The 24,088-nt window shown below is 43.0% G+C and overlaps 2 protein-coding genes across 9 annotated transcripts in view; one reads left to right on the top strand and one right to left on the bottom strand.

The window, feature by feature from the left end:
• XYLB (xylulokinase) overlaps positions 1-1,955 on the bottom strand; it is a 178,237-nt gene extending 176,282 nt beyond the window's left edge. For 6 of the 7 annotated variants that reach the window (XM_074985108.1, XM_074985110.1, XM_074985114.1 and 3 more), the window contains exon 1: positions 1,844-1,955. In XM_074985108.1, the coding sequence (XP_074841209.1) occupies positions 1,844-1,894 (51 nt within the window). In that variant the 5' untranslated portion in view covers positions 1,895-1,955. Of the gene's footprint in view, positions 1-1,445; positions 1,566-1,843 lie in introns of those variants that run through there. The other variant, XM_074985111.1, reaches the window with a different exon arrangement.
• C2H9orf152 (chromosome 2 C9orf152 homolog) lies at positions 1,951-23,969 on the top strand. 2 transcript variants are annotated; one of them, XM_074985116.1, is made up of 3 exons: positions 1,951-2,047; positions 12,052-12,189; positions 21,940-23,969. In XM_074985116.1, the coding sequence occupies exons 1-3, from the start codon at positions 1,951-1,953 to the stop codon at positions 22,515-22,517; spliced, it is 813 nt and encodes a 270-aa protein (XP_074841217.1). In that variant the 3' UTR covers positions 22,518-23,969. The 2 variants fall into 2 exon arrangements, with proteins under 2 accessions (XP_074841217.1, XP_074841218.1); XM_074985117.1 differs by lacking the exon at positions 1,951-2,047 and having other exon boundaries at positions 11,654-12,189.
• The last annotated feature ends 119 nt before the right edge of the window (positions 23,970-24,088 follow it).

Below are 24,088 nucleotides of genomic sequence, written 5' to 3'. Positions count from 1 at the left end.
AAAGAGACTTTACCAGCTATGGAATAAAGTTTACTTCAGTATTACATAGTTACGTTTGCATGGCTGTGGAATAAAAATCTACATATGAAAACTGAATGACTCTTTATTATTCTCCAAAATTTGGTGACCAATAATATAATTCATGGACAAGAGATGCATTTACATTGTTACAGTAGTGCGCACACAGCAGTCATTATAGAGTTCTTCTCTTGGCAGTCACTCAAAAGCAAGTGGGAAATAGACCAATTAGATTGATCGCTTTCCCAGATAATTGGACCAACGACTGTTGGGAAGTCTTCATGTCATCCTCCTATTTGTGAGTCCACTGCTGGCTGATCAGCCCAACTCTGGAGCTGCAGGTCTGATCCCAGAAGGAGTAAGTGTTGGTAGCTGTTGGAGCAGTGCCATCAATCTCAGCAGACTGAAGACTAACAGCAAGACCTCCGCAATCTCCATCATGGAGCTTCAACACGTGGATGACAAAACCGTTGCTGCTCTCTCTCCCAGAGCCCTTCCAACTATCTTAAGCACCTTCACCAAAGCATGAGACTCTTGTCCTCAAAGTAAATGTCAAAAAGCTCAAAGTGCTCCAGCAACCCCCACCAATGAGACAATCTCATGTACCTTCTACTGAAGTCAACAGAGAACTGTGGGAAAATGTGAAGCATGTCCCATACCTTGGAAGTCATCTTTCTGCTAAAGTCAACATTGATGCAGAAATCCAGCATCATCTGAGCTCTCCTTTTGCCCACTTGAGAACAAGGGTCACACAAAACATCTGAGGAAAGTGGGGGACAGAAGAGAACACAAGAAGCCCCTAGTGCATGCAGTGAGATCAGCCTATAGAAGCTAAGAAGTGCACACAACCTTCAAGTGGAAATACATGTTGCTGCACCCATCAAAGCACATCAACACCCCCCCCACACACACACACACTCATGCATCTGATGGAGCGGGTCTTTGCCCATGAAAGCTTATGCTCCAAAATATTTGTTAGTCTACAAGGTGCCACAAGACTTCTTGTTGCCATCAAAGCACAGGAATCCTTGTATGCAAACACGGGCAGTCTGTACTTTAATGCAGAAACCTAGGAACAGAGAGAATGGCAGCTCGCTGGTTGAGCAGCCTACTGTCTCGTCTCTGAAAAGCCTTTCCATCTTACCTAGCTCTGAATGAAAGATTACTTTACTAACCACTAAAACAATTCAGAACATAAAACACTACGACCAGAGAGAAATTTAAACAGTGGCTTCCACCCCTTGCTCCCTTTATTTCTCTCGCCTCAGCCTTAAGGGGGCAGGCCAATGCAAAACCAGTGGGTCACATTTGGCCATCCGTACTATCGACCTTTGATTTGTAATTCCAGGAACTCAGTGAGCTGCGAGCCCAGTCAGAATTTCCACGGTCCTGCAGCTTCTGGAGGTCAGAGGTTTCTAGCCAGTTACCGTAGGGCCCGGCGGGTGGAAGTGTCTGGGGCATCACCAAACGCGTGCGGCCAGTGACAAAGCAAAGGACACAGAAGGGGGCGGTATTGGGAGCACCCGGTTTCACAGCACCCATCCTGGGGGCACAAGAGCCAAGAGCACCCTGGGCTCACACCCGCCCCCCGCCGCCGGATCAAATCAACCTGCTGGCTCTGCTCACGCAGACACGCGGCACCCGCTCTGGCTACTCAGCCCCGCCCCCCACTGCGCGGGCCGGCCCCAGCCCTGCCCCCTACCGCCCGACTGCTCCGAGGCGGGCCCCCGACCCGCGCACAGGGAGCGCGGCACAGCCCGGGCAACCCGCGGCTCGGCCTCCTATCCAGCCCCCGCCTGGGGGCGGGCCCCAGCAGCCCCTTTACCTGCTGGGTGCTGAAGTCCCATCCCAGGTAGCAGGGAGCTGAGGCGGCCATAGCGCGACAGCGGCGCAAACAGCGCCAGCTCCGAACGCCCGTCCGGGACGCCGCGCATGCGCTGCCGAAGTGAACCGGCGCGTGTCCGCCCGCCAGGCTGCGAGCTGCGGCCGCTGCCCTCGCTCTGCCCGAACGTGGGTTTCGGCGCTGCAGGTGCTGCTGCTCTGTAGAGAGGCGAACCAGGGGCGCACCGCAGCGGGGGCGGGCGGCACAAAAGCACCGTCCGGGGCGGGGGTCAGGCAGCTACAGAAGAGGTGCTGGAGGCGGTGCCGAGCTGGAGGGTGCGACCTGCAGCCCTGGGCCGCTGCCAGATGGGCGGGTGGCGACGCCTGCGAGATGGGGGGTCCGAGCCACGCAGTTTGCTGCCAGTGGCAAATTATGCCGGGTAAGCAAAAAAGTGGTTTATGTGGCGGTAACTGCTACTTGGGGGAAAGGGGGCGGCTGCTCATTGCGTCACCGCACCTGCCCCACTGCAGCTGTCACAGGCTTGGCTCTGGCCCCACAGCTGTTCCTTTCTATCTGGGGCGGCCCCTCGCCGCATCCACTCCGCGCCGGGACTCGGGCTTCAGCTGGCAGCCACCCTGCATCCGGCCATGCTGAACCCAGGTGTCCGGGCTGGCCTGGGAAAGCCCCTTCCTTAGCCCGGCCCCGCTTGCTGGCCTCTGCAGGTCGCACTGGCTCCAGCCCCACTTTGCTACCTGCCCATCCCTGGCTCAAAGGACAGTCTCGTGTCGGAGTGGATGTCCGAGCACAGCGACTTTGTAGCAGTTGTGTCCCCCTCACCACCCTGGATGCCCATTTCACCCCAAGGAGCCAGCAGCCTTACATTGAGGATCTGCCCCCAAGAGCAACATGGAGCCCCTGGCACCATCTGTCTCCTCCCCACCCAATTGGGTTCTGCCCCCCAGTGCCGAGTAAACCTCTGTGGCTGTCAATCTGAAGGCCATCCTAGGGATGGATATGGAGCTGCATCAAGCCAGAGAAGGGAGATCTGAGACATGAAGCTGGGGAGCAAGGGGCATGAAATACATGGGTAGCATAAGGAGGCTGTAATACAGGAGGAGTGGATATGGTGAGGATGGAGGCCAGAACACATGGGGCTGATGGAGTGTGGTTCAGAACACAGTAAGGGAAAAATGGGGTTGCCAATTTTGTTTAGATATATTCCTAGAGATTTTATCACAACATATTTAAGGGTAAGTCTTTAATTCCTGGAGATTCCAACCTGGTGGGTTGGCAACAGTACAGAAAAATGGGATCATGGGAGGGAATATGAGGTGGTGGACAGAGTAGGGGTTAGGAAAACAATAGTTAAGGAGCAGGTGATAAGTAGTGATAGAACATGGGGGCAGGATGCTAGAGAAGGAAGCTAAGGTGATCAGGATCAGAGGACAGACAAGGGGACAGGACACTGTGGGGCAGACTGCCATAGAAGGGAGCTGGACTTGGAGGTACATAGAAGGGGCAGGATTCAGTAAGGCAGATGGTCTAAGACATGGGATGTGGACAGGAAGGCTAGGACAGTGGTGTTAGATGTAGGGGGCAGGAACTGAGGAGACAGGAACAGTGGGGAAAGAACAAAAAGAGCAGAGAGGGGCAAGAGGACTAGGGCAGATAGTCTGGATTACACCCTGGGCTGTGGTACCCTTGTTGGACAATAAGAAGTTACACAACTCATGTCCTGGTTGAATGTTCCAAGATTGCCATGACTACAGGTCATTTCCTGATTGGCTGACGTCAGTTTTGTCCAGCACGGTGACCAGGCTATGTCACCCAACAGAAGTGGTGTAAAATGGCATTTCTTAAGTTTTTTGTGTTGGTGATCCCTTTCACGCAGTGTTTCTTTGACTGCAACCCCACTTTCTTTATCAATAACACAATTTTCCGTAGGAGAAAGGACAGGATGACAGCTGGCTCTGCAGACTTTATCCAGAGCAGCTTGGTGCTGAGGGCCTGGTACACACCAGGGCATGGAACAGCCAAGCTGCTAGGGATGAGGGCTGGGTCTCTGGGCCAAGCCGAGGAGTGAGACACAGCATCTGCAAGGAAGGGATTCCCCACAGAGGGGAAGTCTGCCCCTGACACTATTAATCCTGGGGCCTGTTCCCAGCTCTGCTCTCCCACTCCTGCCTCACCAGTTCCAGCTACTAAAGGCATCAAGGGCCAGAGGCCTCCCTGACTCTGGCATAGAGGAGGTTAATGATTTACCTGAATGTAGGTGTTGGATCCTCACAGGCTCATGGACAGTACTTCATACAGGGCAGTGCATAGGAACTGTGATTCCTCTTCTGGATCTAGTAGCACTGACACAGGCATGGAAGTTTGAAAATAGGTCAGAGTCCTATGTGGGGCAAGGAAAGCAGGAACTTCTAAATGTGGATCAGAATTCTCCCCACTATTGAGATGAAGGAACGGAGGCACCAGCCAAGGTCACACTGCCATTCAGTGGCAGGACTGCAGTACAACCCATTTCCTGCTCTCATTCCAGCACCCTGATGTATGACCCCCACCCGACAGCATCTCCCAGAGCCATCCTGACACAGCCAGGAGAGAGGGAATGTTACCCCCACTCTGCCATAAGAGGGGTAGAGCCACTGGTGAGAGGTGTCCTGGGAGTGGGAAGGACAGGTACTCCTGGCTCTGGGGTTAGGGGATCCATCTGGGAGGAGCCTGGAATCTGAGGTTGCATGTGGCTACCATGAGCTGTAGAGGATGGTGCTGCGCACAGAATTTAAGGGCAGCTACTTAGACATCCCATGTGACACCCAAAGTGACCAAAGGAGCATGGGAGATTCAGGCTGCACTGACTCACCGGCACTTCCTATAGAACAGGCTACACAATCCTCCAGACACAGCCAGCAGGATCCAAAGCACAAGCAAAGCCCCCTTTCTCATCCCCTTCCAGCCCTCAGACATACCAGCACCATCTGGAAAAGCACCCCAAGAATGTATAATTCAAGGATTTTAGTTTAAAAACAGGACTGATATTCCAACCATAAATATAGGATCTCCTGTGAAATTGCACAACATGACCAAAGATGTGGAAATGTGTCAGTGGGAATGTAATCCATGTACACAAAGTACACATTCACTGGGCTATGGTAAGGAATTCACTTCTGAATGGGAACTAGGAAATGAGTGGGTAATGGTAAAGCACATCACCATAATATCGAATTCAAGGGGAAATGTCCAGACAAAAAATATCAGGAAGGACATATACGTGCTTTAAGATACTATACCTCATGTGGGGACATTCTGCCACATATGGGTAGAAAAATGGGTTAATGTAACCACATTAACTCAACATCATCATCATGTAACTAACAATTCCCCTGACAAATTGGATGGCTAGTTTCAGATTCTGATCATAGCTTTATATATACACATGGATGTGGATTTAAAAGTTTTGTCCTTGAGAACTGCATACTCAACAGTCATTATCCAAATTGTTCCAAATGGACTGCAGAACACAAAACATTTTGGTTTTGGTACATCGAAAGAGGAGAGATGGTTAAAAGAGACAGTCTGAAAAAGATTAAATACTGTGAAGTGGGATTAGAAAATACATGGAGACTCTACATTGAGAGAGAGAAATAGACTGGGAAACAACTGGTACAATCAACAAATACTAACAAACAAGGAGAAACTGTGGCTTAAGAAATGGTTTGTTCCATAGTGGAATGAAGTGAACTATTAGGGAAAAGACTTTTGGAAATATTCACAGGTGGTGGGGTAGTTGTCCTGGGAGGAAATATGCATAGGAGCCCAGGGAATCCTGGGAGAACAAGATATCTTGGAACAAAGTTGGAAAGGTAAAAGTTTGTCCTTTTCACCAGTGGAAGTTGGTCCAACATGGTTACAATAACACTGCAAACATACTTCTGTGTTTGAGGATACTAAACTTGCCAAAAATGAACATGTTTCTTTTTTCCCCAGATATCATCAAAATTTCTTTTTAAGCTCAGTGCTTAACAACTTACTTTCTCATGTAGGACTGAGTTGCATCATTTTCTGCTGTAAAAGCAACGAGGGGTCCTGTGCCATCTGCATCTGACAAAGTGACCTGCATCTGACAAAGTGGGTCTTTGCCCACAAAAGCTTATGCTCATAGATTTATGTTAGCCTATAAGGTGCCACAGGACCCCTCGTTGCTTTTGCAGATCCAGACTAACACAACTACGCCTCTGATATTTTCTGCTGTATTTACTGTAACACTTCTGTACCTATTTTTCTCCTCATCCAGTTCAGTAATGCTCCCCTCTCCTAGATAATCCTCCCTAATCTGAAGCTAACACCAATGACACACACATCGAATTAGCCAAGACATGGTGCTGACTGTGCTGTCACTTCTTTTTCACCCTATATTAAGCATTGCATACAGCCATTACTGGGCATACAGCTTTCACTATTTTAAGGCCTAATCCTGTAAGGTGTTAGCTGTCTCCTGTAACTTGCTGAATACCCTCACCACCCACTGGAGAATAGATAGCCTAGATGCTCTACAGGAGAAAATCAGTGCATCTACATTGACTAGAGCCTTGCTATGCCAATTTATACTAGCTGAGGATTTAGCCTAATGGTAGTTAAGGGCATTCAGAACCTCACAGAATTAAACCCTTTAGTGAGAGTCTGAGCATTAGTACGGTTATCCATTACCAAAAAACAATGAAAATGTAATGAGTCTTTTAATTGTTCTCTGCAAAAACGTACTAAATGTGCTGAGCTGGATCTGATAAACTCTTTGTTACTTACCAAATGGCCAGCAGTCATGAGCAGCACTGCTAATTAAGTGGGAGAGGTTTACAATGTTATGCTCTGAGTAACACAATACTAATATTATGTTGCTTTTAAAATTTCAGTTTAATCATAAGATCAATCAACTGGATAATTTTTCAAAAAGCAAGTCTCTGAAGACTGTTCACCTTCTGTCCAGTTTAACAGTTAATGTTTAACCAAACTCTGATAAGTGAAGCACTGTGCAAAGCACCATGGTAATATATATTAAATCAGAGCTACAGAACTGCCTTTTTTTTAAAAATGGGGCTACATTTAAATATATGAACATCTTTCATCAATCATCACTATCATTATGAAAAATGACAGAGATGTATCATCCTTGTAGATTGATCATGGTGGTGCTCAAATGTCTAGCTGGGTCATTGAGATGATCTGGTTGGAGATTAGGTGTATGGCCACCAAAGCTTTTTGGAACATTTAAATTGCTGGCCTTGTAACAATAGTCCATGGTAAATACACTTTTTAGCCCATTGGTTTTCCATCCTCATAATATGCCCATATCAAAAAGCTGCCAAAACCAAACTAGCGCCAATGATCACACTTGTTGAGTAATCCATCGGAAGTCAATGGAATAAAGAGTGTAAAATTAGCACATGGGAATATAGAAACAATCCCGGGAGTGTCCTCAAACTCCCACTTAATGGGAAATTTTCTGTTGACTTCAGTAGAAGTTGAATTGGAACCCTAGTATTTTATATTCAAGGTCCTTTTCCATTCAAGAAAAAAATAGGATTTTAACTGATTAACACATTGAAATACATGCAGATGGCTCTATAATTAAAAGTATGCAACTAGGTAACCATTTAGCTTTTTATTAACACACCACTTTCTTATTTTAACCATATCTGTTAAACCATTGGCAAAAGGATCAAAGATAGCACAAATGCTACAAGAATTGCTATTGATGTTTTATAGTTTTTATTAATTAATTATTATTATTACCAGGACACTTAAGAAGCATAGTCATAGACCAGGACTGCATGAACTTTCTTTTTCACCCTTCAGTCTTAAAAATTCCAACTCTTTTATATGAACTCCCCTGAATATTCCTCATGAGTTTTTTGGTTTTGTTTGTTCTTTTCTTTTTTTTTTTTTTTTGGGGGGGGGGGGCGGGGTGTTGTTTTTTAGCAAAAGGGAAGGGAAGAATAGATATTTGAGACTAGTCAATTTTTCAAAACCTTTCAAAGGTTTTTTACAAACACCTCCCCAGATGCGTTCTCTCCCCATATTAATTGTACCCATTATAACTTAACAGGGTCTTGTGAGAGGAGTGCCCTACCTGGTTTCAAACTGCAAAGTTTTTCTATATCTGAAACATTTCTCCTTGCAGTGAAAACTGACATAATTTGTGCCTAAAACTCAGAGGACAAATCAGCAACATAGTGTTGCAGTCTAGATAAAAACAAACAAAGCTTAACTATTGTTAACAACATATTAACCAGATCTCTCACATTACACTTGAATTTTATCAAACTCCACTTGAAGATAAATGAATTGATTAAAAGAACAAAAGGCAAATTCATTCCTATTCAACCAACAATCTGATCTAGATAATAGCAAAGCTTTATATTTCCTTTATATTTATATTTATATTTTATACTTCCCATTAAATAAAGGAAAAAGGATTCTTTCAAAGATGGGTTTACTCTCAAAAGACCAGTGTCCACACTGGCTTTCTTCTTTCAAAAGAAGCTCTTTTGAAATCAGAGTATGGAAATGAGGTGTCAAATATGCAAATGTATGCCTCATTTGCATTTTCAAATTACCTTATTTGCATGCCTCTTTCAAAAGAGGAATGCAAGTGTAGACGCACCCATTTAGAAGTGAGGTTTGAACAAAAGAGGTAAGAAGATAAAAATTAAAGTAATAGAGTAAAACAAGAAATATTAGTTACAAATTAAAGAACGCGGCATGGTAAATAAAGACACAATGGCTGTGTCTTTACATGCCACTTCTTCTGGAAGCAGCATGGTAATGAGCCATCCAGAAGATGCTAATCAGGCACAGATGTAAATTTCCTGTGCCTTATTAGCACATGGGCATGTGATTCGGAGTCTGGCAGAAGCTCTTCTGGACTCCCAAATACATGTGCAAACCTGCTGCCCACAGGGATTTTCCAGAAGCAAACCCTCCTTCCGGAAGCCCCTTCTTCCTCAAATTTTTGAGGAATAGCTCTGCCGAGGCAAATGCATAGTTCTGTTGAGACACTGTCAACAGAATTCTTTATGTAGAGTTATGTCAATTTTTTAAACCTGAGCAGGGCTTAACGAATCCAGTAATATCTAGGCCACAAGGTGATTTGGGCATAAAAATATGTAAATAGAAAAGAAATGTTTAGTCAGACATGATCAATTTTTTTTTTATTTTGGTGTGGGACTTCTCAGGCTGACTCATGTACTCCATTGTACACCATAACTTCTAAACTCAATCCCATGGAAGTAATTCTCTGTGGCTACATCCACACTAGAAACATCTGTCTACAGAAGTCACTGTCAGAAGAGATGTTCCAACAAAACTTCTATCAACAGATCGCATCTACACATAAAAGCGGACCGATTTTTTGACCCACCTGTTGACAAAAGGGTCCCTGAAGCATCTACACCATATTAAATTATTCATAAAATGCATTTTGCATGTAGATGCCCCACAAGTTTTGTCGACAGAGCCCGTTTGGTTGACAAAAGTCTCCAGTGTAGATGTAGCTTGTGCTTTTATCGATTTTTTTTAAGTTGCTCTGTAACACCTAGCAATCAAGAATGTTTTATCACTTTATTTGTATACTGTATCATTTAGTTAATAAATCACATTTTTAAGGCAATGATTTGACTCCTGTGTCCTAGAAAAGTGTCTGTGTATACACATGCCTAAGACTGCAAGTTCAGCTATCAGGTTGTCATTTTCTTTCTCTGTGTTTTCAAGCTGTCTCCTAAGGGAGGGTTAAGAGCTTGGGCGTTTACTCTATAGGGAGACATCCCGAGTGTGTCTTCCTGAGTTTTAAAGAGGGGTTTTCTGACTTGGGTGGTGGCAGCCACCTCCCAGGGTCAGGGAATCTGTGACCTTGGGAAGCTTTTAAACAGAAGCCAATAGAGGCAATGTATTTTAAGGTCTCTTGCAGGCCCCCACCTTCTACACTTAAGAGTGTAGGAGTGGGGATCAGCCCTGACAAAGGCAATACCACCCTCTGAGCCGGTTACACCTGGGACCGGATGGCTTAGTGGCTAGGCTCCCTGGCCAGGGCCTGTTGGGTGGTGGGTCTTCAGCCCCACCCAAGAGTCTGTGGGTGAAGTTTGGGGCATGGCCCCAAGAATCTAATTCTCCCTTTGGTAGGAGAGGGGTTCCCTGGGGGATGGGGGTGTGCTCCCCACTCAGTACCTCAGGGAGGGTCCTGGGCTGTGCCCTCTGGCCTGGGGCCTGCTGCCTCAGAGCCAGCCCCTGCCTCTTGGCTGGTCAGCCCCAAACTGGGCTGGCTTCCCTCCCTTTATACCCCTCCAGGGCTGACACTGGCCACAGGTGAACCAGGGTGGGGCTGAGTGGGCCAACAGGCCTTGTTTAACCCCTGCCTTGCCTGGCCTCCCTCTCACGTTCCTACACACCCCCACTGTCTCTTGCTGTCTAACCCAGGGGAAAATTCCTTTCCCACAAATAATAAAATTATATATGGAGATACACATCTCATAGAGCTGGAAGGGGCATCAGGAGGTCATTGAGTCCAGTCCCCTCCCCTCTTGGCAGGACCAAGCCCCATCCTTGACAGATTTTTTTTTAATTTAATCTATGTGCCCCAGACCCCTAAATGGCCTCCTTAAGAACTGAGCTCACAACACTGGGTTTAGCAGGCCAATGCTCAAACCATTGAGTTATCCCCCCTCCCCCCAGCAATCAGGTAGATCTTGAGCATGTGGGCAAGACCCACCAGCGAGATACCTGTAAAAGACTCCTCTGTAGTAACTCAGAGCCAACCCCATGAAATATCCCTGCACTGATCTTTGAAGATACTTGCTACTAGCAGTCACACACCAGCTACATGCCCTTGTAGGCAGTCTCTTTATGCCATCTCCTGCATAAACTTATCAAACTCCATCTTGAAGCCACTTTTGTGTTTTGCCCCCACTGCTGCCCTGGAAAGACTATTCTGTAGCTGTCAAAATACTTTACCTGCTCTCCTTTGTAACTTGTCCCCCATTTTAGAAAACAGAAAATCTGAAAAGCAGGAAAATTAAATGAGGTAGAGCCAGGAATAGATCCCAGAATTTCTTTCTCCTGACTCCCATAACTACGCCTTATCTACTGGAGCATGCAGCCCCCATGGTTTACAATTTATAGTCCCAGATACACTTATAAGCCATATCTACACTTACCAAAAACTTCAAAATGGCCATGCTAACAGCCAAATCAAAGAATACTAATGAGGCATTGAAATACATATTCAGCACCTCATTAGCATGCTGTCACCCACAGCAGTTCTAAATTGCCACATTTCGCTCCCACGCAGCTTGGCTACATGGGGGTTCTTTTCGAAAGGACCCCACCAACATCAAAATCCCCTTATTCTTATGAGCTCATAGGAATAAAGGGATTTCAATGTTGGGGTCCTTTTGAAAAGGACACCTGTGTAGATGAGCCACATGGGAGCGAAATGCGGCAATTTAGAAGTGCTGTGGGTAGCAGCATGCTAATGAGGTGCTGAATATGCATTTCAGCACCTCATTAGTATTCTACGATTTGGCCATTAGCATGGCCATTTCAAAGTTTTTGGTAAGTGTAGACGTAGCTGTACTGAAACAAGACTGATTTGCAGAGTTTCTTTATTGTGAATCTTATCTACTATTTAAAGATATTGGATGAAGCAACAAAAATTAGTTTGGGAGTGTTGAGTAGAATAATCCTGGATGTAAACTCTGGAGAAAACCACTCTCATGACAGATCAAGATGACACTGTTCCTTTAAAATTACCACATAAACCATTATCCGGCAACCCTTTGTTCACCTGACTGCTTTGTTCAATGCTGTTTTGTACTTCACTGCGTTTTTTGGCAAAGATTCATAGGCTCGACCTTAAGTAAACATTACATTCAACTGTACAGTTCTTGTTATTAAATGTTTTCTGAAGTCCAGTACACACTGAATGTATCTTAAAGCAAGGTGATTGAAATCTGTGCCTCTGACTGCACCAGCCCATGAAAGAGGCTGCAATACGTACCGAAAAGTTATTGCTTTGCTCACAGCAATTTCAGATGTTGCAAATTTGATTTTCTTCTTTGCAAACGTAATGAAGGACATAGCTTGCTTCTGCATAACTTTACCATGCTTGTGGAAACAGATGGTTCAGGCTTACAAATATATTTATGATATTTTCTTAGTGACTCATGCAGCAGAGCAACAGGATTCAGACTGTGACAGGAAGCCAACCAAGATGGACGTAACTTTACTTGAGGAGCAGTATGACTGTACAAAACAGAAGCAAAAGCTGCAAACTCACATTATTGTGTTTAAAACAGGTATGCTTCAGATTCATAGCTCAAATCTTAAAAACGTAGAGGGTAAGGAGAACTGATATAAGATTTCATTAATGTAAGATACTTTTGAGTGCTTATGCACAGCTTGCAAGAAAAATACAAAGTAGCATGTTTTCATGCCGATTTCTATTTTTTTTTGTCCATTTCACTAAAAAGTGATCTAATGGCTAACAAATAAATTGGAAGAGGAAGCAAATACTTTTGATGTTTGTTTGTGATGGTTTTATGTTTTTAAGATGGTTTATGTAAGTTACATGCAACTCTTGACATTGCAAATGTTAATTTTCAAAGATACTGATTACTTAGTATTAATTGCAAATAACTACAGAAGTCCTGTGGCACCTTACAGATCAACAGATATATCTGAGCATAAGCTTTCGTGGGCAAAGAATCACTTTGTCAGATCTTGCATCTGACAAAGTGGGTCTTTGCCCATGGAAGGTTATGTTCCAATATATGTTAGTCTATAAGGGCCACAGGACGTCTGGCGGTTTTTGCAGATACAGATTAACACAGCTACCCCTCTGATACATTGCAAATAATGTTTGCAGCATACAGCTCTTGTCAGATTTTTGCTTTCTTTAATGCTGCCATATGTTTAACCGAATATGTAAAACCTAACAGTACCTTTTGTTCTATTTTAACCTATTCCATAAAGCCTGTCTTAAAAGACTAACCAAGGTAGAGGAAAAAAATCAAATGTCTTGTAGAAATTAGTATAAAATGAGCTAAATCATACTGGGAACTACTGGGTAACTTTCATGTGTTCTCTTCAGACAAAGAGGTGCCTGATGGAAGTGGTTTCACTGTAATTTATTTTGAATATGTGCCCACAGGAAAACAAATGTCATGTGACACTTAGCTGCCACATCACACAAGTTTTGGTATTATTATGCTGGTAGGAAGCACATGGGAACTTTTTCAGGGGAAAAAGCAATAGACCACATTTATTGAAAATACAACATGCAAATCAGCATATGCATTCACACACACACACACACACACACACACACACACTCTCTCTCTCTCTCTCTCTCTCTCTCTCTCTCTCTCTCTCTCTCTCTCTCTCTCTCTCTCTGCAGATGGCCTGACACAGGCAACTTTCATATCCTGCATTCTATCATCCAGAACTCTCAGGGCTTCTCTACACTACCACCCTCCTTCAAAGGGAGGATGGTAAATAGGGTTTTGGGAGTTGCAGCACTTCATTAAGCAAATTCCCTCCCCCCACACCAGCAACTTCGAAGTTTTAAACTTTGAAGTACCGGCTTGCATCTAGCCGCAGTTCACCCGCCGGTAATTCAAAGTGCCTGGTACCAGTCCTATTCAACATATTTATAAATGATCTAGAAAAAGGGATAAACAGTGAGGTGGCAAAAAATTACAGATGACACAAAACTACTCCAAATATGTAAGTCCCAATCAGAATGTGAAGAGCTACAAATGGTGGTTGGGCAACAAAATGGCAGATGAAATTCAATGTTGATAAATGCAAAGTAATGCACTTTGGAAAATATAATCCCAACTATACATATAAAATGATGGGGTCTGACTTAGCTGTTACCACTCAAGAAGAGATCTTGGAGTCATTGTGGATAGCTCTCTGAAGACATCTGCTCAGTGTGCAGCAGCAGTCAAAAAGCTAACAAAATGTTGGGAATCATTAAGAAAGGAATGGATAAGAAGACAGAAAATGTCATATTACCTTTATATAAATCCATGGGATGTCCACATCTGGAATACTGTGTACAGATATGGTCACTCCATCTCAGAAAAAGATATTTTGGAATTGGAAAAGGTTCAGAAAAGGGCAACAAAAATGATTAGGAGTATGGAGCGTCTGCCACATGAGGAGAGATTAATAAGACTGGGACTTTTTAGCTTGGAAAAAAGACAATTAAGGGGCGATAGGATAGAGGTATATAAAATCATGGCTGATGTGGAGAAAATAAATAAGGAATTGTTATTTACTCCTTCTCACAACACAAGAACTAGGGGTCACCAAATGAAATTAATAGGCAGCAGGTTTAAAACAAAATAGGAAATATTTTTTCACACAATGCACAGTAACCTGTGGAACTCCTTGCTGGTGAATGTTGTGAAGACCAAGACTATGGTAGAGTTTAAAAAAGAACTAGATAAATTCATTGGGGGATAGGTCCATCAATGGCTATTAGCCAGGATGGGCATGAACAGTGTCCCTTGCCTCTGTTTGCAAGAGGCTGGCAATGGGGGACAAGGAATTGATCACTTGATTACCTGTTCTGTTCATTCCCTCTGGGGCACCTGGCATTGGCCACTGTCGGAAGACAAGGATACTGGGCTTGATGGGCTGATCCATTATGGCTGTTCTTATGTTCTTAGATACCACAATCAAGTACTAGTCACTGTACAGAGATACATGTCCTCACTAATCTTTCTTGTTTGAGCTATACATGGGGCCATTTGGAAGGTTACTGTTACTGCTTGAAGCAGCTTTAAGTTACCTTTGCTGAAAGGATTTTTCCAGGGCCTGAGGCTCTAGTTCTGTGTTTTGAAGATTAACAAACTGCCCATGAAGTGTCCATGATGGTCAACCAGGGCCCACATCACGATGGAGTGGTACCCTTCCTGTTGACAAACTGTGCTCCACTGTGGTCCAGAGTGTGGATGGAGACTGTAAGTCTCATCAATGGCTCCAAAACAGTTGGGGAACTCCAGGGTGTTGAATCTGGTCATGACTGTGTCCATATTGGCCAGACAGATGAGCCTCCACAGCAGGAGTGAGTTGATGACCCTCGCTACCTGTGAGGGGAGGAGACGGGACACACTGGTGAGGAACTGGGCAGGTTGAGCCCATGGTCCCAAGGGCATTCCGTGTCCCACTCTCCCCCCAAGCTCTTCAGGAACCCCCATCTTGGAGCCGCCCCCCAAGCAGCAAGACTGCGTGCAGGTGGGACAGCATGGTCTCCAAGGGATGGGGCTTCCCTGCCTCCCCTGCTCCCACCATATCCTGCGACAAAATATGCTTTATTGTGTGTGGACACACTATTTCAGAATAAGTTTTGATTATTTTAGGGCTTCCCTGTAGTGTAGATGTGTTATTCCGAAATAGCTTATTTTGTAATAACTCCAGAATAAGCTATTCTGGGATAACTCTGTAGTATAGACATACCTTGAGACTAAATTCCTAAATAGTATAGCTTCTGCCTATTTGTCTCACATGACACACTCACAAGAAAAGTAGGAAAAAAACCCATGGCCAGAATCAGAGCAGCGGTAGGAAGCCTCCTGGCAGGTTGCTGAGGCCGTTGCTGGTCCCCCTCCCCTTCCCAGGCTGGGGGAACAGCAATGAGCAGCAGCAGAGCCCAGAGCTGATTCCTGCCACCCACCCAGCCCACAGCAGAGCCAGTGGTCTGGATGCAGACTGTGGCTTGCCTGATCTAGCTTGTGAAGCTCAGGGATCCAAGCCCTCCACCCCAGCATGGACCAGATGCTATGGAAGGGAGCCCTGAGCCTTGGGGTCCAGATCCAGACAAGCTGCGGTCCAGATCCACACCATGGGCCAGGGGTTCCCCACCCCGAGCTAAACAAAGAGAAAAGATTACAACACCTGAGCATGTTTAGTCTTTGAAAAAGACGACCCAATAAACAGTCTTCAAATGCGTTAAGAACTGTTATAAAGAAGACAGGTCAGCTGCTCTTCATGTCCACTAAAGGGAGATCAAGAAGCAATGAGCTTAATTTGCAGGAAAGTAGCATTAGGTAGGATATTTGGAATAACTTTCTTACTATAAGGGCAATTAATTGTTGGAATAGTTACCAAAGCAGGTTGTGGCATCCCCCTCATTTCAGGTTTTTAAGAACAAGTTGGACAAACACCTGTCAGGGATGTTCTTGGTTTTCTTGGTCCTGCCTCAGCTTGGAGTATGGACCAGATGACCTTTCAAGGTCTACCAGCCCTTCGTTTCCATTATTATATTTATGTACTCCTCCCACGATAACTAAATTATTGTGCTCATCCAAAACTCGACTCCTGGTTTAATCCATAGTAGACTGGCAACAAAACATACTCTGATAAGTTTTGGCTCTGAAAGGTCACTTCCCACCTCTGTTTGCTAAAGCCCTGATTTGGTGATCTTTAGGACGCTTTCTAGAATGACCTGTTTTCCCAGGTTTTCAATTGTTGAGTAAGTGGGAGTGTCGTCAGGCAACATAGCAACCTTCTTTTCCTTACCAATAACACACATGATGACTCTTCGGTCTTCCGATATTCAGGGAAAGGAGGTTGCAGGTTTTGAAAATCTTCTCTCGGGGGAAAACAGGACAATGAACTCATTATTTACACTCGACCAGGAAATGAAAAGGTATTGATTATTCTGGGAATTAAACTGGGAGGGGCACCCAAAGTATACAACAGGAGACCATCACATAAACTATACATATGAGCCATGCCTATAAAAAGCTTCTTCAGACACTCTTTAAAGCTCCTGAGAAATTTGATTAACCTTTGTCACTCAGAAACCTTGAAAAATTTAAAGACCCTGCAATCATAGTTCCTTTATGATGAAAGTGCAAGTGAAAACGCCTAAGCAATAGATACACTTACAGTAAAACCATTATATTCAATTGTTAAACAGAAAAAAATGATCTAGTCAGTGCGAGAAGAGAGATTTAAATAAATAACTTACCTTGGGAGGTTGAAGAGTTTGTTATAATCTGCTAATATAACTTACTGCATAAAATCCACAGTTCTGTTAAAAGGTCACTACTGAGTTCTACAAGCTATTGCAGAGCCTGAATGTGGGAAGTGGGGTGGCATGTCTATCTTCAAAGCAAAAAGCTTTACCTACCCCCCCACCCCGTGTTCAGAGAGAACAAGATTTAAAAGAAGAATCTAGAAAAAAAATAGCATTTTGTTGTTGTTTTGAGTGCTACTGGCGAACAACAAGGATCTGGCACACCATCAAGTATTTCATTATAAAGACTGTTACATCAAAAGAAAAACCAATTACAATATTTGTAGAAACACAATACTATTCACTTTTGACAACTCAGACTTGGATTTGCAATCAAAGCAGTAAGTTTCACTGCACTATCTAGTACTATGATCTATTTTAAATGACTGAATCCTTTTTGTTAAAATATAACCTACACTCTTCTTTCCCCCAAAATTTCCATTTTAATAACTTTCAGATAAACTTCAGCAGACACATCTACTGCTAATCATTACAGTAATATAAGACCAGCACACTGGACAATGCCTACATTAAACATTTACACCAACCACAAATACATGTAATCAGAACTTCTAGAGATGTCAGTAGGCTCCATATGTTTTTAAGGGCTCAACTTTTAATCATTTTAAATGTGTAGTGAACCGTGGTGTTTCGTAGTGACGGAGAGATAGCCGTGTTAGTCTGTATTTTATCAAAACAAAAAAGCAGTCATGTAGCAGACTAACAAAATTTATTAGGTGATGAGCTTTCATTTGAAGAAGTGGGTCTGTCCCATGAAAGCTCATCACCTAATAAATTATTTTGTTAGTCTTTAAAGTGCTACGTGACTGCCTTTTTGTTTTCATGGTGCTTCAGTAGTTTGACTGCTGTATGCTAATACCACCTTTGCTTTTGCTGTGATTCTGGTCCTGATATCTTGTACATTACTAACAGCAGTACGTATAAAATGCTTTACAAATATTTGTGGATGGATCCCCTCAACACCTCTCTATGAAAATTAGCCAATAAATATTCTCTATTACATAAATGAGAAAATTGAGACACTTAGTTTCGGTTTACACTTACCCCAACTTCAAAGGAGGCATGTTAACCAGGGTGATGGGAGATTACTGATGAAGTGCTGCAGTGAATATGCAGCACTTCATTAGGCTAATCCTCCGCCATGGCAACTTTGAAGTGTCAAAGTTCAAAGTGCCAGCATGCATGTAGCTGTGGGCACTTTGAAGTGCCTGCGCTACTTCCAAGTGCCTTTACTCCCCAAATTTCTGAGGAGTAAAGCAGCTACACACATGCCGGCACTTTGAATTCTGACATTTAGAAGTTGCCGCGGGGGAGAATTAGCTTAATGAAGTGCTGCATGAATATTCACTGCACCACTTCATTAGTAATCTCCCATCACCCTGATTAACATGCCCCTTTGAAGTCAGGGGCAAGTGTAGAAAAGCCCTTATAGGCAATGAATGGCCCATGGTTTCAGTCAGTGGCAAGCATGACTACAACTCATCTCCCATCCCTGGTACAGTAGCTACAGTTGTATTTTGCTTTAAAGGAAACATTGTCAGATTCTACCCTTTGTCCCCTGTGCACTCTGATTAAATTTGATGGTGTGCAGGAGTAAAGATAGGGCAGAAAATGGCTCTAGCTGTCTCATTAACTTGAGGTCACAATATATGTAGTGCTGCTTTCTTGCCACCTTCCTGATTTAAAACAAAGTTACTGTGTTAGGTGACCATGTGAGGCATTTGTTTTCAGCTCGCTTCCTTTTGGGTCAAGAAACATGAAAAAAGGAAAGCCACAGATGAGAGATAAACAAGATGGCAGATTCTTTCCATTTCATCCGTTTTGTGCCCCTCAGATGACACAAAGTTAACGGAATTTGGCCCTAAATGGATAAATAGGAATTTCCTTGCATTGGTAAATTATTTATCTTCACCAGCTAACACAGGTTAGAACCACAACTTTCCAGTGTATGGTTGAAGTTTGCCAAGGGGTAGGTATGACCTGTCATCTAACACATGGTCAAAATATATTTTTTCCTAATGTAAACGAATGCACAGTTGTCAATAGAAAGCCTTTGACACAACTGTGCAGTTCCAATTGCATCCAGTAGAGGGCAGCAAAACACAAACACAGGTCCAATTAAAACAAAAAAGCAGTCCAGTAGTACTTTAAAGACAACAGAAGAATTTGTTAGGTGATGAGCTTTCGTGGGACAGACCCACTTCTTCAGACCATAGCCAGACCAGAACAGACTCAATATTTAAGGCACAGAGAACCAAAAATAGTAATCAAGGTTGACAAATCAGAAAAATATTATCAAGGCGAGCAAATCAGAGAGTAGGGGGGCTGAAGGGGGGAAGGGGAGGGGGAGTCAAGAATTAGATTAAGCCAAGTATGCAAAAGACCCCCTATAATGACCTAAAAAATTCCCATCCCGGTTCAAACCATGTGTTAATGTGTCAAATTTGAATGTAAAAGAGAGTTCAGCAGCCTCTCTTTCCAAAGTAGTGTAAAATTCCTCTTCAGTAAGACACAAACCTTCAGGTCATTAACAGAATGGCCCACTCCATTAAAATGCTTCCTGACTGGTTTGTGGATTAGGAGTGTTTTTATGTCTGTTTTGCGCTCATTAATTCTTTGTCTAAGAGAGTTTGAAATCTGTCCAATATACAAAGCATCTGGGCATTGTTGGCACATGATGGCATATATGATGTTAGTTGAGGACCATGAGAATATGCCCGTGATTCTGTGAATAGCCTGGTTAGGTCCAGGGGTGGTATGTCCAGAATAGATATGTGGACAAAACGGGAAACGGGCTTTGTTGCAAGGAAAAGTCCCTTTTACTGGGACCCCATTCTTTAAATACCCCTCTGAAACCACTCCCCCCCTCCAACTCATGCATCTGATGAAGTGGGTCTTTGCCCATGAAAGCTTATGCTCCAAAATATCTGTTAGTCTATAAGGTGCCACAAGATTTCTTGTTGTTCTCGAAACTACAGACTAATACAGCTACCTCTCTGATACTTGATTCCAGGACTGGTGTTCCTGCGGTATAAACTGTGGTTGTGGTGAGAATTCTGATAAGGTTGGAAGGTTGTCTGTAGGAGAGAACAGGCCTGTCACCTAGGGCCTTCTGGAGTGTGGCATCCTGATTAAGGATAGGTTGTATGTCTTCAATAATAATTTGCAGTGGTTTGAGTTGGGGACTGTAGGTAATGACCAGTGGTGTTCTGTTCTCGGCTTCATGGAGTAGCTGGTCTCTGGGTATTCGTCTGGACCTGTCGATTTGTTTTTTCACTTCTCCTGGTGGGTAATTCAGGTTTATGAATATTTGGTAAAGATCTTGTAGTTTTCAGTCCCTGTCAGTAGGATCAAAGCAAATGCAATTGCACCTAAGGGCTTGACTGTAAACAATGGATCTAGTTGTGTGTGCAGGGTGGAAGCTAGAAGCATGTAGGTAAATATAGTGATCAGTGGGTTTGCTGTAATCCTACTGACAGAGACTGAAAACTAGAAGATCTTTACCAAATATTCATAAACCTGAATTACCCACCAGGAGAAATAAAAAACAAATTGACAGGGCCAGACGAATACCCAGAGACCAGCTACTCCAAGATAGGCCCAAAAAGCCGAGAACAGAACACCACTGATCATTACCTACAGCCCCCAATTCAAACCACTGCAACGCATTGTTAAAGACATACAACCTATCCTTAATCAGGATGCCACACTCCAGAAGGCCCTAGGTGACAGGCCTGTTCTCTCCTACAGACGACCTCCCAACCTTATGAGGATTCTCACCCACAACCACAGTTTATACCACAGTAACACCAGTCCTGGAGCTTTTCCTTGCAACAAAGCCCGTTGCCACCTTTGTCCACATATCTATTCTGGAGATACCATCACTGGACCTAACCAGGTTATTCACAGAATCATGGGCATATTCTCATGGTCCTCAACGAACATCATATATGCCATCATGTGCCAACAATGCCCAGATGCTTTGTATATTGGACAGATTTCAAACTCTCTTAGACAAAGAATTAATGGGCACAAAACAGACATAAAAACATTCCTAATCCACAAACCAGTCAGCCAGCATTTTAATGGAGTGGGCCATTCCGTTAATGACCTGAAGGTTGCATCTTACTGAAGAGGAATTTTCATGCTACGTTGGAAAGAGAGGCTGCTGAACACTCTTTTATATTCAAATTCGACACATTAACACATGGTTTGAACTGGGAAGGGAATTTTTTAGGTCATTATAGAGGCTCTTTCGCATACTTAGCTTAATCTAATTCTTGACTCCCCCTCCCCCACCCTCCTTCTGCCCCCCCCCCCCCACGCTCTGATTTGCTCGCCTTGATAATATTTTTCTGATTTGTCAACCTTGATTACTATTTTTGGTTCTCTGTGTCTTAAATATTGAGTCTGTTCTGGTATGGCTATGATCTGAAGAAGTGGGTCTGCCCCACGAAAGCTTGTCACCTAATACCTTATTCTGTTAGTCTTTAAAGTGCTACTGGACTGCTTTTTTGTTTTGATAGTATATAGACTAGCATGGCTTTCTCTCTGTTAGAGGTCCAGTTGTTATGGCATTTTTAATTTGATGGAAAGTTACATAAAAATCAAACAGGTAGAGCTTTTGCATCTTTGCAACTACAGCTCTATCTTCAATTGAAGAGATCTCATATTCGTTGTAGGAATTCTTACTTATCAATTAATTAAAAATTGAAGGTCATCTAGTTTATCAGATTTTATGTTCTAGCTAATGTTGGTATTTTCTTTGCAAGTCTCCATTATGATTTGACTGATGGAGCACCATTTGGGTATTCAGGACTTTGCAGATAAGAAACATTTCCTCTCTGTAGCCACATACTAAAGGAACTTTAATCAGATGCAGAAAAAAGTGTGGATATATTGACTCCTTACTGTCCCTACAGGTGAGTTAACACTATAGAAATTGCATCTTTAATTTTGACCATTGATGTAGACATACACATTTTCTTCACAGGTGAGAATCAGCCTGTTCCTGGGGAATCAATGATCAGTGCCATAGTGATTAATAAGAAAATGAGGAAACCAAAGGAATTTAAAGAACACATTCCTGTCAAGAAGGTCACGCTGGAGTTAACTTACAATGGCAACGTACAAGACAGTTCACCATGGCGTACTCACCTGGGAATCCACCGCCTACTACAAGCTGGTGGTCAGAAGGCTCCAAGTGATCTTACCCACTGCAAGAATGAACAGATTAGCTTTAACAATGAGAGACTGACTGTGAAGGAAAATGTCACGGTGCCATATGAAAAACCACTAACAGCAAGTGAACAATCCACAATATCACTCAATGAACTGGGAAATTCGAATATGTTAAACAGTCCCACTGAAGAAAAGAGCAACTCCATTTCAGGCATCTGCCAGAAGTCTACTCTGAAGTCAGTCTCTTCAGCCATTTGGACACACCCACAGGTTTCACATACAAGATGTATACCAATATCCAGCAAACTAAGCTACTACCCTTTCCCTCAGAAAAAAACACCCAGGATCTCTGAAGCTGCAAGAAGTCTGGGATTATATGTCTCACCATAAAGAAATTTCAGTAATGTGTACTAATTTTTCAACCTAATCTAATTTACTTGCTAAGGAGCTAGTACGTGGTGTAGTAAGATTTTTCCATGGGCCCATCAATGTCTATGTCTACACCAGCCCCAGAACTTCAAAAGGGGCATAATAACGAACCTAATTGAAAGATGCTAATGAGGCACTACCAGGAATATGCTGCGCCTCATTAGCATGATGGTGGTCAAAGCACTTCAAAAGTGCTGCTTTCGATCATGAGCAGCTCATCTATACGGGGTCCTTTTCGAAAGGACCCCACACACTTCGAAATCCCCAAATAGGAAGCACATGGAGTCCTTTTGAAAAGGACCCCGTGTAGATGAGCCACACACAATCGAAAGTGGCACTTTTGAAGTGCTGCACCTGCCATTATGCTAATGAAGTGCTGCATATTCATGGAGTGCCTCATTAGCATCTTTCAGTTAGGTTCATTATAATGCCCCTCTCAAAGTTTTGGGGCTAGTGTTGACATAGCCAATATGTTTTAGAGGTTCATAGAGTGAAGAGTCTGTTAGATGGGTTACAATGTTATAAAGAGTACTGGGCAAAAGAGAACTATTATATCTAGCACATCATCAAGATTATGCAGACTCATTTTTGTACTTTCAATATAGGAACAATTAACGTTAACTCTAAATCCAAATTTGTGATTTTTGGAGGGACAAGTGTTCTTTCATAGTAAGTCTACAAATAATTTGAAAAAGCACTAGTAAATATTAGCACTTACAAAAACTGCAGATGAAGCAACTGGATTGAGTTTCAGTACTGCATAGTTCAATTAGCTGTCTAAATGAGCAAAACTGTATCAGGTCTTAGAATAACAACAGCAAGAGTGATTAATACATTCCGATTAACATGGGATTTTATTATTTTCACAAGTTATTTGATTCATTTTACCATGTGTATTCTAATTTAATGAATAAAATCAGACCATATATCTATTACTGTCCTTAATGGTGCTAAACAAAGTGAATATCCAAATGCTTTACCTATTCATAAATCTCATGTGGTCTTTCAGCTGTGCCTTTTTTGTTGTTGCCATAGTAAGATGAATTGGTCAAGTTGTAATGTGGTTTTCAGACAAAGAATTAGTGCTCGCTAAAAAACATACAAGAGAAATCAGATGTACAATATGTTCTTCCAAGGCATATGACGGAGAAACAATTTTGTGGGTCATTCCGAGATGGAATGAGCAAAGGCCTGGAAAATCCTCAACATTATGTTGAATTATTTTACAGTGGCCATGGGGTAAACTAGAAAACTTAGAACATCTTTTCCATTTCTCACTTCTCATTCTTTGATACTCTGTGCTGATAAAATGTTCTTCACCTTCAAAAATAAGCTATAACATACTTCAATATTCAATATGGCCTGAGATGTAAACTTTCCATTTGACTTGTTACACAAAGTTAATAAAGGTCATATCTGTACAGAGAAATGGTTCAGCACTCATTTAGCAGAATATTAATTTAATATATTTTAGAGTTTTTATAGCTGTGTCAGTATAAATCCCACATATGGGCATCCTATTTTAGAATAAA

This window comes from Carettochelys insculpta, chromosome 2 (genome assembly GCF_033958435.1).
Source record: "Carettochelys insculpta isolate YL-2023 chromosome 2, ASM3395843v1, whole genome shotgun sequence".
NCBI lineage: Eukaryota > Metazoa > Chordata > Testudines > Carettochelyidae > Carettochelys > Carettochelys insculpta.
The sequence above is the reverse complement of the archived record's forward strand: the minus strand, read 5'-3'. Positions and strand labels throughout refer to the sequence as shown.

Coding starts and splice junctions, on each gene's coding strand:
- C2H9orf152 (XM_074985116.1), top strand. CDS start 1,951: ATGCGCTGCCGAAGTGAACCGGCGCGTGTCCGCCCGCCAGGCTGCGAG. Junction 2,048..12,051: donor CGTGGGTTTCGGCGCTGCAG/GTGCTGCTGCTC, acceptor ATATTTTCTTAG/TGACTCATGCAGCAGAGCAA. Junction 12,190..21,939: donor CATTATTGTGTTTAAAACAG/GTATGCTTCAGA, acceptor TTTTCTTCACAG/GTGAGAATCAGCCTGTTCCT.